The sequence below is a fragment of the Salvelinus sp. IW2-2015 genome, linkage group LG16 (genome assembly GCF_002910315.2).
Source record: "Salvelinus sp. IW2-2015 linkage group LG16, ASM291031v2, whole genome shotgun sequence".
Taxonomy (NCBI): domain Eukaryota; kingdom Metazoa; phylum Chordata; class Actinopteri; order Salmoniformes; family Salmonidae; genus Salvelinus; species Salvelinus sp. IW2-2015.
In genome coordinates, this window is record NC_036856.1 from 8,324,815 (window position 1) to 8,342,510 (window position 17,696).

The following is a 17,696-nucleotide window of genomic DNA, read 5'->3' on the forward strand; positions in this document are numbered from 1 at the left end:
GGCTTGGTGTGGGGTATGGGGAGTCCATGGGTGGCTTTTCACCATTTACACATCTGAGCCATTGCTCAGGTGTTAGGTTCAAATCAAACTTTATTAATGACATGCGCCAAATACAACAAGTGTAGACTTTACCGTGAAATGCTTGCTTACGAGCCCTAATCAACGATAACATAATACTAAAAAGACAAATAATAACACGAGGAATAAAGTACACAAAAATAGAGCTACAATCAGGGAGTACCAGTACAATGTGCAGGGGTATGAGGTATTTGGGTATGTTGGGTATGAATATTATATGAATCATATAAATTGAAATGGCAAATTTGGGTGCAATCAATTCTAACTACAGAAACCATTTCAGAACGATCTGAGATGGTGAGTGTCATGGGTTTCTGAAATTAAATGGAACGACCCAGAGTTTCATTTGCGCACACTGTATACCGATTTTCTATTGTGTTATTGACTGTACGTTTTTTTATCCCATGTGTTGTTTTTGTCGCACTGCTTTGCTTTATCTGGGCCAGGTCGCAGTTGTAAATGAGAATTTGTTCTCAACTGGCCTACCTGGTTAAATAAAGCTGAAATAAAATAAAACACATTTTTAAAAGTAGGAGAGAAGGTTCTATGCCTACATGATAGGTCAATCTGAGACAGTTTTAGGCAACCCTCAGCCTTATTAGATAACCAAACAAGATTTGCAAACCAGTCAAAAGCATGCCATTTACAACAAGTTTATCTTCCATGCCCAACTGGCTAGTAGGTCAGTAATGTCCTTGTGAATGACAAAGGCACTGTAAACTCAAGCACTGTAATCTCAAGCAGTTAAAGCCAAAAGACCCTCCTCGGTAATCCTTCTTCTTTGTCCAAGTCTTCACCGTGACTTAATCTCTCACTAACACCGGAGGCACATGCGTGTGCCTGCCGTCCAAGGGCTTCATACTCATGGCTTCCTCATGTCCTAACTAACTGGATTATTCACTGAAGAGAACTCACATCCATGACGTTGCATTTGATTACAAAATATAAATACACCAGAAATCAAGCAACTTAAAACAAACAAACAAATTATTTTTCAAATAACCACAAGAAATGAATCTGAAGAAACAATGTAATTTCTTGAGTACTATGTTGCTATGATTGAGGGAAGAATGGTATGGTAGTTCGTCTGTGTGCATTGGCAGACGAAATGGTTGGTGTCTGTGAAGATAAATTACTTAATCTTGCGGACAAGTGACATTTTTTATTTAAGGCAACATTACATTTAGGTTTTTGAATACAAGAAAAGCAGGGTCACATGCAAAAAAAGATCATCGTGTTTTGAATTATACAACATTTCCCCCCCTGTACTTTCCCTTTAGACTGTTGAAACTGCCAATAAATGTTAGGCGCATTAAATAGAAGACCAAGTTGAGTGAAATGAGTTTATTGCCATTGACCCAGAATGTCCATTATGACCCGACAGTAGACCTACTTCCTTTGCATGCAAAAAAATAAAATCCAGCCAAACAAGTTGTTCAAAATGCATACCTGCATGCTGTTATTATGACTGTCACATGGACCATAGAGACCATGGTGAGGAACAGTGAAAAAAACATCCAGTGAATCCACAGGACGTTGGACGAGTCGAGTTAATAGCAAGATTCAATACCACATAGACAAGATCGTAGTAGTACATCTGGGCGATTCCTAACTCATCACTGTTTAACTTTTTTTTTAAATAAAAGGTCTTTGTGGAAAACACTGATTTGTCCATTGCAGTGTGTCACTGACAAAGCGAAAATGTTCAGTCACAAAAAGACCGAATAGGTGACCGCAGGAGCAGGTTCTTTCAGTACCGTTTCATGGCACGAGTAGGGGAAAAGTGCACCATCATTTGAGGTTAATGTCTTTCCAGGAGTTAAACTTGACAGATGTTGTAGTAGATGGTAGGCCTCTCGTTGACTGTGTCCCCCATCACATCATAGCAGCAGTCCTGCTTGTGCAGAGGCAGCTCGGTCATAGGCACACCGTTCTGCATGTTGTGAGAGTTATGTGTGCCATATGAAGGTTGTGACTAGGGAGGAACACACACACACACACACACACACACACACACACACACACACACTGATCAGTATCTCTGTAATAAGTGACAAACTGTGTAGACATTGAGGTCTAGATTCACATGACATGTTGATTTCAGATTGTTAAATGTGTAACCCTGGCTGGCAGACACATTAAATCAATTTAAGACGTCAGTCATTATTATGTGCAGGGCCTCAAATGTGTAGGGCCTCTGATACCTCACATGAAAACAGTTTGACAGGAGCTTAGGACTCTAACTCAATTGTTATGATGTGGTTGCGGCTAGACAGTGACAGCTGCCTACCTTGCCAGTAGGTCTGCGAGGAAAGTCTTTCCGACATAAGTGCCCGATGATTCCTGCTGCCAGGGCGTCTCCCAGCACGTTGATCATGGTTCGGAATCTGTCCCTGAAAGGACAGGGAATACAAAGGCTCCAGAGGTCAGTCTCTCACTCCAACCAAAAACGTTTGCTTCTGAATGCAGAAACAATTTAAGGTTTCCTTTGACATATGAATGAATTCACTTTTTAAACATAAGATGTTCTGCCGTTTCAGTCACTATTAACATGTAGTTTATGTTCTACTATGAAGATATTGAATAGGACTAATTGTTGTCAAAGTGAACTTACAGTACCCAGTCGATGGTCACAATGAGAGTGATGTCATCAGGTGGCAGACCCACTGATGTCAGCACAATCACCATGGTGACGAGGCCAGCCTGGGGGATCCCAGCAGCACCTATGCTGGCAGCTGTTGCTGTTATACTTCAAACAGAGACCAACACAATCAATTACTCAGCTAAGAAGGTGCATTACAATATTGTTCTGCCATGGTTAATATGATATGAGCTATACCCTTTAAAAAGTTACACAACCTACGTTTAGTGATTTTTCATTCAATCAAAAACAGTGACCAAATCTCATCGTGAAAAACATTACATTAATGTTGTACAGTGACATTCCCATGTAGTTGTGTGAAACAGAAGTCATATTCAGGATGTTACTTTTTGTGAAATGGTTATAATCTTGGCACCCAGAACCAAGACTGTCATGGCAGACTACACCGACCGGTTACTGCTTTTAAGTTAGGACTCAAAGTTTCACCCAGTATATGGATTGGGTAGCTTTATGAGAAAGTTTACATGAGAATTGGAGTGATTTGAAACTCCATACATACCTAATGGTGACCAGCTGGCTAAAGTCCAGCTCATAATCGTTGACCTGGGCGATAAAGATGGCCGCCACGGCCTCGTAAAGAGCTGTTCCGTCCATGTTAATGGTGGCGCCCACAGGCAGCACGAAGCGAGCTATCTGCCGATCCACATTGCAGTTCTCCAGCAAGCACTTCATAGTAATGGGCAGAGTGGCAGAACTTAAGAGAGAGAGAGAGTTGAGTTAAGGGACTTTTACCATTCTCACTGATATCCTCTGGATATATTGTTTGTTTTCCTCAATTTGGAATAGTTTAGTTTACACTACTTAATTACAACAATCAGCTGTCATGCTTTTGTTTTGTACATTTAGGCTATTATTCTCTTAATACATTATTATTCTCTTAATACATTTCTGTGCTTGACTGTTCGCCTCTAAACACCATAATGTGGATCAATAGCAACATGATGCAGAAGCATTTGAGTAAGTTTTAACAGTTTCAAAGAAAGTGTTTGAAACTGGAGATGATCAATCAAACATTACAATGTTTTATAAGGAACCTTTTTCATGCATTCAGCTCAACCCTCTGTGACAGTGTTCTTCACACCTGGTCCTGGAGGGCCACAGTGTTTGCAAGCTTTTGTCCCAACCCAGCACTAACACACCTGAATCAAATGAATCAGGTGTTATATGACTCAGCTGAATGGGGGGAGGTCACTTTAATTTCAAATCAGGGGGTGAACTGAAATTCGATTCACAAATTGAAAAAAGTCCATTTCCGATTCAACATGAGTTTAATGTCAATTCACTTCCTGCTGAACTGACTGAATTAAGAAAGGAATAGAACTCAACCCAGGTTGTTGGTTGCACACTGCAGCCCTGCACACTGCAGCCCTCCAGGACAGTGAAAAAGATCATTGTTTAATGAGAAAATAGGACACAGACAGACCTTGAGGAGGTGGCCAGTGCTATGACCAAGGCTTGAAGCAGGCCTCTGATGAAAGTGAAAGGGTTTTTCCGAGTCAGGATGAGGTAGAAGAAGGGGAGGAGGATGAGGCCGTGGACAAAAAGCCCGGCTAGAACAGTGATGGTGTACCAGCCCAGCTTCTTCCCAAGAGTAGATGGGTCCTGCATGTCCAGGATTTTTCCAGCTACGAGGAATATGATCCCAAATGGAAAATACCTGTCCGGAAATTAATAAAGGAAGAACTGTGTTTCACTGTTGTTCAAGAAACACCTCCAAAGACTTTCTATACAACCTACATGTAACTGCCAAAATAAAGGAAACACCAACATAAAGTGTCTTAATAGGGCGTTGGGCCACCATGAGCCAGAATAGCTTCAATACACCTTAGCATAGATTCTATTGGACGGATGTAAAACCATTCTTCCACAAGAAATTCCATCATTTGGTGTTTTGTTGATGGTGGTGGAAAAGGATATCTCAGGCGATATTAAAGAATCTCCCATAAGGGTTCAATTGGGTTAAGAGCTGGTGACGGAGGTGGCCATGGCATATGGTTAATATCGTTTAAATGCTCATCAAACCATTCAGTGACCACTCCTGGCCTGGGGATGGGGGCACTGTCATCCTATGGGGTCATAGCCATGATAGACAATAGTGGTCTGCCCATCATTTTTATACCTTTTATACACCCTAAGCATGAAGGGATGCTTAATTAACTCAGAAACCACACCTGTGTGGAAGCACCTGCTTTCAATATACTTTGTATCCCTCATTTACACACTTTAAGTGTTTCCATTATTTTGGCAGTTACCTATAGGTCAAATGTGTTTTTCCTAATGCGCAGTTTCCACCCAGTAAAACAGAATAAAAATAAATAAATTGTAATTTATATCATGCTATGTATTGTGAAAACTGTACTCACAAAAAAAAGAAAAAAAAGAAAGATTGACCCCAAAGATTGACCCCGAAGATTGTCATTTTTTTCTAGTCACTATAATGGGGGATCCTGTTTCCTGCAAACAATGCCTGCAGTACCGCGGTCGGCCTTGAACCGCTGTGGCTTCAATGAGAGGGGGCAGTCATTCTTCCCTGGTGGTGCCAGAGGTCCCTGGGATAAGTCACTGTTGACCCTGAGCACAGGGTGAGCTACTCCTGCTTGACTAATCCTTGGCATGTGCAGTTCGCTGCTGGGTGGAACGAAGCAAGATAGTCGCTTGACTTCTCCACCACAGTTTGACCACAAGACAATGACCCCATTCTCACCACATGCCCGTGTACAGGTCGTAACCTCAGAAAGTCACACTGAATGGACATCACATCCACAAACCTGGTGTTGCCATTCTCTAAACCACTGAGCCAGTGGAACCATGATAATGGAAACTATTTACAAAGCTCGTCCCCCACTTACCAAACAGCAGTATTGATGATTTTCATGACACATTCGTTGATACACTGACATAAGTTAACTAGTGGTGCTCCTCTCTCGCCTATTTTCCCCAGTAACAGCCCTAAAGAAGCAAAATGAAAATTATTTAGATAGAGATGGATACACATAGAGTTGAAGACGGAAGTTTACATACACTTAGGTTGGAGTCATTAAAACTAGTTGTTCAACCACTCCACAAATTTCTTGTTAACAAACTATCGTTTTGGCAAGTCGGTTAGGACATCTACTTTGTGCATGACACAAGTCATTTTCCCAACAATTCTTTACAGACAGATTATTCCACTTGTAATTCACTGTATCACAATTCCAGTGGGTCAGAAGTTTACATACACTAAGTTGACTGTGCCTTTAAACAACTTGTAAAATTCCAGAAAATAATGTCATGGCTTTAGAAGCTTCTGATAGGCTAATTGACATAATTTGAGTCAATTGGAGGTGTACCTGTGGATGTATTTCAAGGCCTACCTTAAAACTCAGTGCATCTTTGCTTCATGGGAAAATCAAAAGAAATCAGCCAAGACCTCAGAAATGTTTTTTGTAGACCTCCACAAGTCTGGTTCATCCTTGGGAGCAATTTCCAAACGCCTGAAGGTACCACGTTCATCTGTACAAACAATAGTACGCAAGTATAAACACCATGGGACCACGCAGCCATCATACCGCACAGGAAGGAGACGCGTTCTGTCTCCTAGAGATGAACGTACTTTGGTGCGAAAAGTGCAAATCAATCCCAGGACAACAGCAAAGGACCTTGTGAAGATGCTGGAGGAAACAGGTACAAAAGTATCTATATCCACAGTAAAACTATATCGACATAACCTGAAAGGCCACTCAGCAAGGAAGAAGCCACTGCTCCAAAACCGCCATAAAAAAGCCAGACTACGGTTTGCAACTGCACATGGGGACAAAGATCGTACTTTTAGGAAAAATGTCCACTGGTCTGATGAAACAAAATCAGAACTGTTTGGCCATAATCACCATCGTTATGTTTGGAGGAAAAAGGGGGAGGCTTGCAAGCTGAAGAGCACCATCCCAACCATGATGCACGGGGGTGGTAGCATCATGTTGTGGGGGTGCATTGCTCTAGGAGGGACTGGTGCACTTCACAAAATAGGTGGCATCATGAGGAAGTAAAATTATGTGGATATATTGAAGCAACATCTCAAGACATCAGTCAGGAAGTTAAAGCTTGGTCYCAAATGGGTCTTCCAAATGGACAATGACCTCAAGCATACTTCCAAAGTTGCGGCAAAATGGCTTAAGGACAACAAAGTCAAGGTACTGGAGTGGCCATCACAAAGCCCTGATCTCAATCCTATAGAAAATTTGTGGGCAAAACTGAAAAAGCGTGTGCGAGCAAGGAAGCCTAAAAACCTGACTCAGTTACACCAGCTCTGTCAGGAGGAATGGGCCAAAATTCACCCAATTTATTGTGGGAAGCTTGTGGAAGGCTACCCAAAACGTTTGACCCAAGTTAAACAATTTAAAGGCAATGCTACCAAATACTAATTGAGTGCATGTAAACTTCTGACCCACTGGGAATGTGATGAATGAAATAAAAGCTGAAATAAATCATTCTATCTACTATTATTCTGACATTTTCACATTCTTAAAATAAAGTGGGAATCCTAACTGTCCTAAGACAGGAAATTTTTACTAGGATTAAATGTCAGGAATTGTGAAAAACTGAGTTTAAATGTATTTGGCTAAGGTGTATGTAACCTTCTGACTTCAACTGTAGCATTGATACAGAAAAGAAGAAAGATTTAAAAAAAAATAGAGGATAAACTGTTTTTACCCATGGTGGCAGAGAAGATGACGATTCCCAGCACGTTCATCTGTTGGCTGCTGCCAGCTCTGGTCTTGTATTGAATCTCAGGGGGTGGAGTGAGCTCCAGGAACACCGTCCGACCAGTGGGGTCACTATCGTCAGGCATGATGTACACAAAGTTGGGCTGCACTGTGACCCTGGGGACTTTCAGGATGTGGACCAGATCTGTTTTGTACTGGATCAATAAGAACATTGCAGATGAGGAAGGTGATTTAAAGTACAATACCCATGAGCTGTAGGGATTTGTCTTGACTTGTTAATCACTACCAATGAATGGTCTTCTATGTCTGGCATATTATTAAATAAACAATGGTACCAGATCTATAGAAAGTATTCATACCCCTTGACGTGTTGCACATTTTCTTGTGTTACAGCTTGAATTCAAAATGGATTAAATAAATAAAAAATCTCACCTATCTACACACAATACCCCATAACAAAGTGAAAACCTGTTTTTAGAAATGTTTGCAAATTTATTGAAAATTAAATACAGAAATATCTAATTTACATAAGTATTCACACCCCCACATGTTAGATGTGTTATCACCTTTGGCAGCGATTACAGCTGTGAGTCTTTAAGAGGTAAGTCTCTAAGAGCTTTGCACACCTAAATTGTACAATATTTGCACATTATTCTTAAAAAAATTATTCAAGCTCTGTCAAGTTGGTTGTTGATCATTGCTAGACTGACATTTTCAAGTCTTGCCTTGGTCTTTCAAGCCGATTTAAGTCCAAACTGAAACTAGGCCACTCAAGAACATTCAATGACGTCTTGGTAAGCAACTCCAGTGTATATTTGGCCTTGTAATTTAGGTTATTGTCCTGCTGAAAGGTGAATTTGTCTACCAGTGTCTGTTTGAAAGCAGACTGAAAAAGCTTTTCCTCAAGAATTTTGCCTGCGCTTATCTCTATTCGGTTTATTTTTATATTAAAAATCTCCCTAGTCCTTGCCGATTACAAGCATATCCATAACATGATGCAGCCACCACCATGCTTGAAAATATGAAGAGTGGCACTCAGTGATGTGTTGGATTTGCCCAAAATATAACACTTTGTATTTAGGATATAAAGTTAATTTCTTTCCCACATTTTTTGCAGTTTTACTTTAGTGCCTTATTACAAACAGGATGCATGTTTTGGAATATTTGTTATTCTGTGGAGGCTTCCTTCTTTTCCCTCTGTCATTTAGGTTACTATTGTGGAGTAACTACAATGTTGTTGATCCATCCTCAGTTTTCTCCTATCACAGCCATTAAAAGTTTCCTTCCTTTCTGGCAACTGAGTTAGGAAAAACGCCTGTATCTTTGTAGTGACTGGGTGTATTGATACACCATCCAAAGTGTAATTAATAACTTCAACATACTCAAAGTGATATTCAATGTCTGCTTTTTATTTTATTTTTACCCATCTACCTATAGGTGCCTTTCATTGCGAGGCATTGGAAAATCTCCCTTGCCTTTGTAGTTGAATCTGTGTTTGAAATTCACTGCTCAACTGAGGGACCTTACAGATCATTTTATGTTTGGGGTACAGCGATGAGGTAATCATCCAAAAACAGTTAGCGTACAATTTCCACGGCCCCGCGGAAACCTAATTCTAAAATCCCCATCAAAATCCGTCTGTTTAAGCTATCGATATATGGCATGGGCTCAATCCATCGCATCTGCCGATATCGCCCTTCCGCATCTACGGTGAAAGGTGGCAGAGCTAGAGCGGTGTTTGTCAGACCATGAGACCCCCGAAAAGCAGTCTTCTCACGAATAGTCTGTAGCGTCCGAACTGTTTGGCCTACAAATTCTCACGAACGCTTTGGTGGGTGTTCTCTGTTTTGCTCTACGACCCCCACAAGCGTCACGGGACTCATCTGAAGTTGGTACAGCCTCTCCTGCCAACTTCTGTGTGCAGCGTACGAACAGTTTGGGCTATACACTAACACACTCTGTGGAAAGGTGAGACTCTCACAAACATGTACATGTCGGGTTTTATTGCTCTATTAAGTGAGTTGTTAAGCAAATCTTTCCTCCTGAACTTATTATTATTATTAGGATTGCCATAACAAAGGGGTTGAATAGTTATTGACTAAAGACATTTCAGCTTTTCATTTTTAATGAATTTGTAAAAATGTCTAAAAAACATAATTCCACTTTGACATTATGGGATATGGTGACACAAAATCTTAATTTAATATATTTAAAATTCAGGCTGTAGCACAACAAAATGTGGAAAAAGTCAAGGGGTGTGAATACTTTCTGAAGTCACTCTATATGTGTCATACTGTACATTAGCATTGGTCTGGTGTTACCTGTTGAAATGTCGCCTCAATAAGATTGGAAGGAACCATATTCCTGTAAAAAGATAATGTTATGATTTAGCTTAGCATGTTGATATGTTGGTGCATACAGTAAGGGTAAAACGCATGGCCATTCATTCCTGATCAGTATCTGTAAGGTCAAGTGTAATTATTACCGTATAAGAGGGAATCATAATAATTCCAACTTGATAAGTATGATCATGAATAACATGCTTTTTCAACCTTTTGAATCAAATCAAATCAAAGTTTATTTGTCACGTGCGCCGAATACAACAGACCTTACAGTGAAATGCAAATAAAGGTGTTAGGTGAACAATAGGTAAGTAAAGAAATAAAACAACAGTAAAAAGACAGGCTATATACAGTAGCGAGGCTATAAAAGTAGCGAGGCTATTGTCACAGTAATTTGTGAGCCATTTGTAATTTGTGAGCCATGCAAAGGAAAGTGGTCCCCTGCAGTCTAATCATTGATGTGTATTCCACAGAATGTATATAAGTGATGAATATACCTTTTGATGTATGTCTGCATAAAGTGCAGCTTTTTGACAATACAAAACATATTTTATGAATTGAAGTATTTTAAGGTTTAAAGTATTTGCATGGGCCAAACAATTACTATGCCTCTGCAAAGAAATGAAGAACTTGTGAAGTGTCTTCGTTTTACATCAGTGAACACAGTAGAGGCAATTTGTCCCCTACGTTATCAGTTTTTACTCTGGCTCTCCTCTATTCCTCTTTTTACTCTGCAGTGTCAGAGGTTGAATTAATAAGTGGATGAAGAGGGCAGACGACTCCTGTGAGGGCCCTTAAAAGAGGGAAGTACTTTCAGACAGGCACGAGCCAGAAGCCCTCCTGACGTGTGCCGGTCAAGCAATCCTCCACGAAGATAATTTGTATCCCCACTGTTCATGACTGGGTTCATCTGTAAATCATCCCTTTTGGACTACTATAAAAACTTTCATCACCCCTGTCATTTAACTGGATTAACTGGACAAATTCACTTATATGTGTATTAAATTAGTCAAAAGTTTAGTATTTGGTCTCATAATCCTAGCATGCACTGACTACATCAAGCTTGTGACTCTACCAACTCGGATGCATTTGCTGTTTGTTATGATTGTGTTTCAGATCATTTTGTTCCCAATAGAAATGACGGGTATTTATGCCTCTAACTTTTGCACTCATCATTATTCATGAATCATGGTAGCATCCACATTAATGTAGAAGTGTTTAGAAACATATTATATTATTATTTACAATAAAAGTGATGCCAAAATGACACAATACATTATTTACAATTAATTTCTATTGGGCACAAAATAATCTGAAACACAACCAAAACAAATGGCAAATGCATCTAACAAATTTGTAGAGTCACAAGCTTGATGTAGTCATTGCGTGCTATGAATATGGGACCAAATACTTACGTTTTTACTACTCTGATATACAGTATATGTAAGTGAATTTGTCCCAATACTTTTGGTACAGTGAAATGGTGGGGACTATGTAATTTCTAAACGGTTTACCCGATATGGATGAAAATACGCTGAAATTAAAACTGACAGTCTCCACTTTAACCTTGTAGTCATTATATCACTTCAAATCCAGAATGCTGGAGTACGGAGCCAAAACAACAACAACACAATTGTCACTGTCTCAATACAGTGGAGCTCACTGTAGAAACTGGCAGTCTGGTTGTGGGTGCTAGATTTGCCGCCAGCACTGAATGGGGCCATGCCACAGGACTGTCGGTTTCTAAATCTAGTCTCAACTCCCTTCATCCAAGACACACTGCTGTAACAAATCCAATTTACACCTGAAAGCACCTTTTGGAAATCAATATCTGGAGTCTGTGACTGAGGAGTGCCTTCCATCTGGCCACTCTACCATAAAGGGGACGATGTTTGGGGGTGAGGGTGCTGTGATTTTTTGCCCGCGCTACATAGGGCTACATTGGTCCGCTAATGCAGGACTAGTAAAGGCCTAGTGCACTACTTTAGAGAAAAAATTCAATGTTCAAAAATATATATTTTTGTATTAATACAAATAATATATTCAAATTTTTCAGGGGGTGCTGCAGCACCTTCCGCACCCCTACTTTCGGGGGCTATGTCTGCAATTGATTGAATACTGTCTTAGGTTTTGCTGAAGGGGTCTGAAGATATTGGTTGTTCCTAGACTGTATGTATTGTATATTGTTTGTCCCTAGACTGAAGATATACAGTGCATTCGGAAAGTATTCAGACCCCTTGACCTTTCCCACATTTTGTTACGTTACAGCCTTATTCTAAAATTGATTAAATTGTTTGTTTTTCTTCATCAATCTACATACAATACTCCATAATGAGGAAGCAAAAACAGGTTTTCAGAACTGTTTGCAAATGTATAAAATAAAATAAACGGAAATATCACATTTACATAAGTAAACGCTACAAGCTTGGCACACCTGTATTTGGGGAGTTTCTCCCATTCTTCTCTGCAGATCCTCTCTAGCTCGATCAGGTTGGAGGGGAGCTTTGCTGCACACCTATTTTCAGGTCTCTCCAGAGATGTTAGATCGGGATCAAATCTGGGCTCTGGCTGGGCCACTCAAAGACATTCAGAGACTTGTCTCGAAGCCACTCGTGCGTGGTCTTGGCTGTGTGCTTAGGGTTGTTGTCCTGTTAGAAGGTGAACCTTCACTCTAATCTGAGGTCCTGTGCGCTCTGGATCTCTCTGTACTTTGCTCCGTCCATCTTTCCCTCGATCCTGACTAGTCTACCAGTCCCTGCCGCTGAAAAACATACCCACAGCATGATTCTGCCACCACCACGCTTCACAGTAGGGATGGTGCCAGGCTTCCTCCAGGTGTGGCACTTGGCATTCAGGCCAAATAGTTCAATCTTGGTTTCATTAGACCAGAGAATATTGTTTCTCATGGTCTGAGAGTCCTTTAGGTGCCTTTTGGCAAACTCCAAGTGGGTTGTCATGTGCCTTTTACTGAGGAGAGTCTTCCATCTGGCCACTATACCCTAAACGCCTGATTGGTGGAGCGCTGCAGAGATGGTTGTCCTTCTGGAAGGTTCTCCCATCTCCACAGAGGAACTCTGGAGCTCTGTCAGAATGACCATCGGGTTCTTGGTCACCTCCCTGACCAAGGCCCTTCTCCCCCGATTGCTCAGTTTGGCCAGCTCTAGGAAGAGTCTTGGTGGTTCCAAACTTCTTCCATCTAGGAATGATGGAGGCACTGTGTTCTTGGGGACCTTCAATGCGGCAGAAATGTTTTGGTACCCTTCCCCAGATCTGTGCCTTGACACAATCCTGTCTCGGAGCTCTACGGACAATTCCTTCAACCTCATGGCATGGTTTTTGCTCTGACATGCACTGCCAATAGTGGGACCTTATATATAGGTGTGTGCCTTTCCAAATGATGTCCATTCAATTGAATTTACCCCAGGTGTACTCCCATCAAGTTGTAGAAACATCTCAAGGATGATCAATGGAAACAGGATGCAACTGAGCTCAATTTCGAGTCTCATAGCAAAAGTTCTGAATACTTTTCTATATTTTATTTTTATAAATTGGCAAGAATGTCTTAAAACCTGTTTTCGCTTTGTCATTATGAGGTATGGTGTGTAGATTGATGAGAATTGTATTCTTATTTAATCAATTTTAGAATAAGGCTGTAACGTAACAAAATGTGGAAAAAAGGAAGGGGTCTAAATACTTTCCAAATGCACTGTAGCAGGGCCATTCCACGAATGAGTCCCTTTGATATTTTAAGTAGAAATCACGCTTCAGTTTTGCTTCTGGTTTATCTTTATTGGTCACTCACCTAATGAGATCTAGCAAGGCATCAGCAGAAGTCATGACGGGCCCTCCTCCTAGCCTGTTGCTGTCCATCTCAGTGCCCACCCCGGGCTTGATGATGATCACCAGCAGGATGCCCACCACCACCGCAATGAAGGTGGTCCACAGGTAGTAGGTCACAGTGAGAACACCCACACGACAACAGGCTTTGGACTCCATAGACGACAGGCCTGACATTAAACTGTAAAGAGAGAAAAAAAGAGAGAGGATTGGTTAGGATGAAATCATGAAAACATGCAATAAAAATGGCCCAATAATTGCTCAGGTGCCTAAATTGGTACTCAAATATGGTTCCATTCTAGTGAGTGATTAAAGGAAACTAAGGAGAATGTGGACCTAAGTGAGATCTAATGAACATTTCTATTGAAGTGGCTGAAGGACACCTTTTCAAGTGTTTGTCGTAAGCACTACTTCCTATACTACCTAACCGAACATAGCAGGCATAAAATAAATGCCTGAAACTAGATCCCTTACATACTGGTATTGACAAGAAGAAAAAAAACTGCGGGGGGAGGTTCTCTTCTGCACTGTTCAACCAATCCAGTAAATGCGGAGGAGGAGTTAAGATGGAGCGTCGTCTTGAGCGTCGCCTTGTTTCCATTTCCCCTGAAAACCGGAATATCTGGTTTTTGGGGAATTGGCCAAGGCTATATACTATCTGACAGTTGTAGTATAACTGGAACCTGTCATATTATGTCGACCATATGGAATCTACTGAAATCTGGTTTCTAAAGTCTTGTTTTGTTGTACTGTTTTAAGCCCCATTCAACTTGAATGAAGAAGTGATATCATTACCTGTCTATAGTGGGTAGCTACTATCATTGGGTGCGGTGTGATAACAACATCAAAAGTCGTCCTGCAGTCAGCATTCTCTCCAATTCATTTAACACCTAGCCCAGTTATGCACTTTTCTCAAAAGTCACTTTTGAGGCTGGTTCTTTTTTGTGGTGTGTGAAGTATATTCAATCAACAATAGAGGAATTCACAGTGAAGATCAAATTATAGTTTTATTACTCTATTGCTGGTTGAATATGCAACCACATTACTGGAAAGAAGTTGACATTAAAGATATTTACCTAGACGTGATGAGGGGGAGGATGAGCATTTTGAGCACTCTCATGAGAAGTTCTCCAGGGAATGAAAAATAAATCTTAGCCTGGAGGGGAAATCAGAAGAAACATTCATGTTAATTAAGTAGGGATGAAGCACTCACTCCAAAGCAGTGGCAGCTGGTGACTTAACACATTTGAGGAGGATGATTGTTGAAAAAAAGGGCACCTTCAAACATATTCCAAAACTTTGTCTCTTTCCACAGGAGACCCTTTACAATAGTTGGACAGATAGTTTTGTTTCAAGTATTAATTTCTTCTAGACAAAAGTGCCCATCAGCACACACTTGGGTGAATGTCAAAAGCCTTTTGCTTGATTCCTCATGTCCTCTCTCCTAGATTCCTTCTCAAACCACCAAAAGGAGGTCAGGAGATGATAGAAGATCAAAGGTTCCTTCTCCTCCGATGCTCCTTCTCCTTCAATGTTTTGAGAAGGGAAATTGAGGAAAAGGCTTTTCAAATTCACCCCTTGTGAAAAGGTGAAAGGTTGTTATTGGTTTTCAAAATAGTAAAGAAATAGCTGTGAATAATATTGGTTGATTCAATCTGGTTCATAGGTCTGGACTATTACCTTTTGCATTACAAGATATCACAACACTGCTTTACATCAGTCATTGGTGTTGATAAAAATTATAAATCAACGTGGTTTAAAATGTTTGAATGGCACTGATGGGTCTCAGAGCCATCTATGACTTTAAGTGACTCAGATATACTGAACAAAAATATAAACGCAACATGCAACAATTTCAAAGTTTTTCCTGAGTTGGAGTTCACATAAGGAAATCAGTCAATATAAATAAATTGATTAGGCCCTAATCTATGCATTTCACATGACAGGGCAGGGGCACAGCCATGGGTGAGCCTGGGGGGGGGGCTGCCAGGCTGAGCCTGGCTGCCCACCCACTTGACAGCCAGGCTCAGCCAATCAGAATCGGTTTTCCACCAGAAAAGAGCCTTATTACAGATAGAAATACTCCCCCCTCTGACGATCCCGCAGGTGAAGAAGCTGGATGTGGAGGTCCTGAGCTGGCGTGGTTACACGTGGTCCTCGGTTTTAAGGCCGGTTGGACATACTGCCAAATTCTTTAAAATGGCGTTCTCTGGCAACAACTCTGGTGGACATTCTTGCAGTCAGCATGCCAATTGCACGCTCCCTCCAAACTTGAGACGTCTGTGGCATTGTGTTGTGTGACAGAACTGCACATTTTAGTGGCCTTTTATCACCCCCAGCACAAGGTGCATCTGTGTAATGATCATGCGGTTTAATCAGCTTCTTGATATACCACACCTGTCAGGTGGATGGATTATCTTGACAAGGGATAAGATGCTCACTAACAGGGATGTACAGTAAACACATTTGTCCACAAAATGTGAGAGAAATAAGCTTTCTGTGCATATGGAACATTTCTGGGATACTTTATTCAGCACATGGGACCAGTACTTTACATGTTGTGTTTATATTTTTGTTGAGTGTAGCTCTTGGTAGTAACACGCACAGTAATTTCCTCAGGTTAAACCTCCACTCACTTACAATCATCAGCTTTGGGTCATGCGTCACCTCACACACCTGTGATTATCGAGTATACTTTAGGCCATGTTTGCTTTGGCAAGCCAAGTCTGAGATCAAATAATCCCCTCTTCTCCTGACAGGACTGAGCTTGGATTGACCTCAACTATCTACTGTTCTGAACATCGCATTCCTTTTGTCTTCATGTAAAAGTGGACAGGAAGGGCGTGATAATGTGGGCATACGATACCTATCCTTCTTTACCTTATGAGCACCATAGATGGCCTATAACTCACTAGGTGTCTACTGTTGCTCTCCAACAATATGCTGCATTTATTTTTCTGAAGCCAGTAATCGGTTCACCATCAATGGTCTAGATTAGAATTTATTCTGCCACAAAATGCGTTGAAACTGCTACATTTGCATCAGAACTTTCCTCTCAGGAACTGAAACACGTTGCTGAGTAGAGGTCATTAACTCCTTCCCCAACAACCTCTTTTTTAATCAAGGGGATGAATGCATGCTACCAGGGCTGCTCTTCTAGCTGTGCACTGGCTCTCTGTTGCTATAACAATTAACGCACACCACTTTTCAGGTTCCAGTCCCATCATTTGCTGATGGCGTCGTGCACTAGAAGCTTCTCTCAATGGTCCATTACGTCTGCCGGTTGATGTTCTCCAATGCAAACAGGAGCTCTATCGTGCGTTTAAGTGGAACACTTTCACGGATCCACCTCATCCGAAAAGAGTGAGAGATGGTCAAACACAGAAATGTATGCAAAGCCATGGGAGACATATGGACCTGGCAGGCTGGCACTTCAAATAATCAAGCAGCATTTGCACATGCATCTGACTTTGTGATAAAGAACCACCTACCTGGGTAGAGAGATGGCTCCCTCTCAACATGAACCCCAGGAGACAGCCGGCCAACACGGCAAAAACCGAGAGCGTCAGCAAGCCGTTGAGCTTCAGGTACCTCCTCAGCCACTGTTTCAAGTCAACGACGAAAGTCCCATGTAAAAATGTCTTGACACGATCGTACATGGGTTTCCCCCCAGAGTCTCCTCTTGGAGAATACGAACTATTGTTGTACCGTGTTTCCTCGCCATCTGTGGGCAGTAGTAGCTCCTCCATAGTGCCAAGTCCTTCACTGGGAAGACAGTCAACTTCTTCTGGAGGGGGCAATTAATTTAGCTTACATGGGGATTAAGCCATCGTGGCATGTGCAGAGTGAATGCCAGCCAGTCAAAGCCCACAGTTAGGGAGAATGTGGGACTAAGAGGCTTACAAGCGTGTAATAACATTTAACAAGTATTTGTTATTAGGTAGCAGGCTGCCATGCTTTTGAACTTCATTGTTTATATCTTGTCATCTCAATCAATCACATTTATTTATAAAGCCCCTTTTACATCAGCAGTTGTCACAAAGTGCTATTACAGTAACACAGCCTGGACCTCAAAGA

The 17,696-nt window shown here is 41.2% G+C and overlaps 1 protein-coding gene across 2 annotated transcripts; it reads right to left on the minus strand.

Moving 5' to 3' along the window:
- Positions 1-1,407: 1,407 nt before the first annotated feature.
- On the minus strand, positions 1,408-17,368 carry LOC111975339 (excitatory amino acid transporter 5). Of its 2 annotated transcripts, XM_024003565.2 has the most exons (11): positions 17,111-17,368; positions 14,696-14,775; positions 13,585-13,800; positions 9,762-9,804; positions 7,427-7,634; positions 5,590-5,689; positions 4,164-4,397; positions 3,240-3,434; positions 2,693-2,827; positions 2,369-2,471; positions 1,408-2,053 (listed from the first exon to the last, which is right to left on the minus strand). In XM_024003565.2, exons 1-11 carry the CDS (start codon positions 17,366-17,368, stop codon positions 1,898-1,900), a joined length of 1,728 nt encoding a protein of 575 aa, XP_023859333.2. In that variant the 3' UTR covers positions 1,408-1,897. The 2 variants fall into 2 exon arrangements, with proteins under 2 accessions (XP_023859333.2, XP_023859335.1); XM_024003567.2 differs by lacking the exons at positions 14,696-14,775; positions 17,111-17,368 and adding an exon at positions 13,956-14,037.
- Between the last annotated feature and the right edge of the window lie 328 nt (positions 17,369-17,696).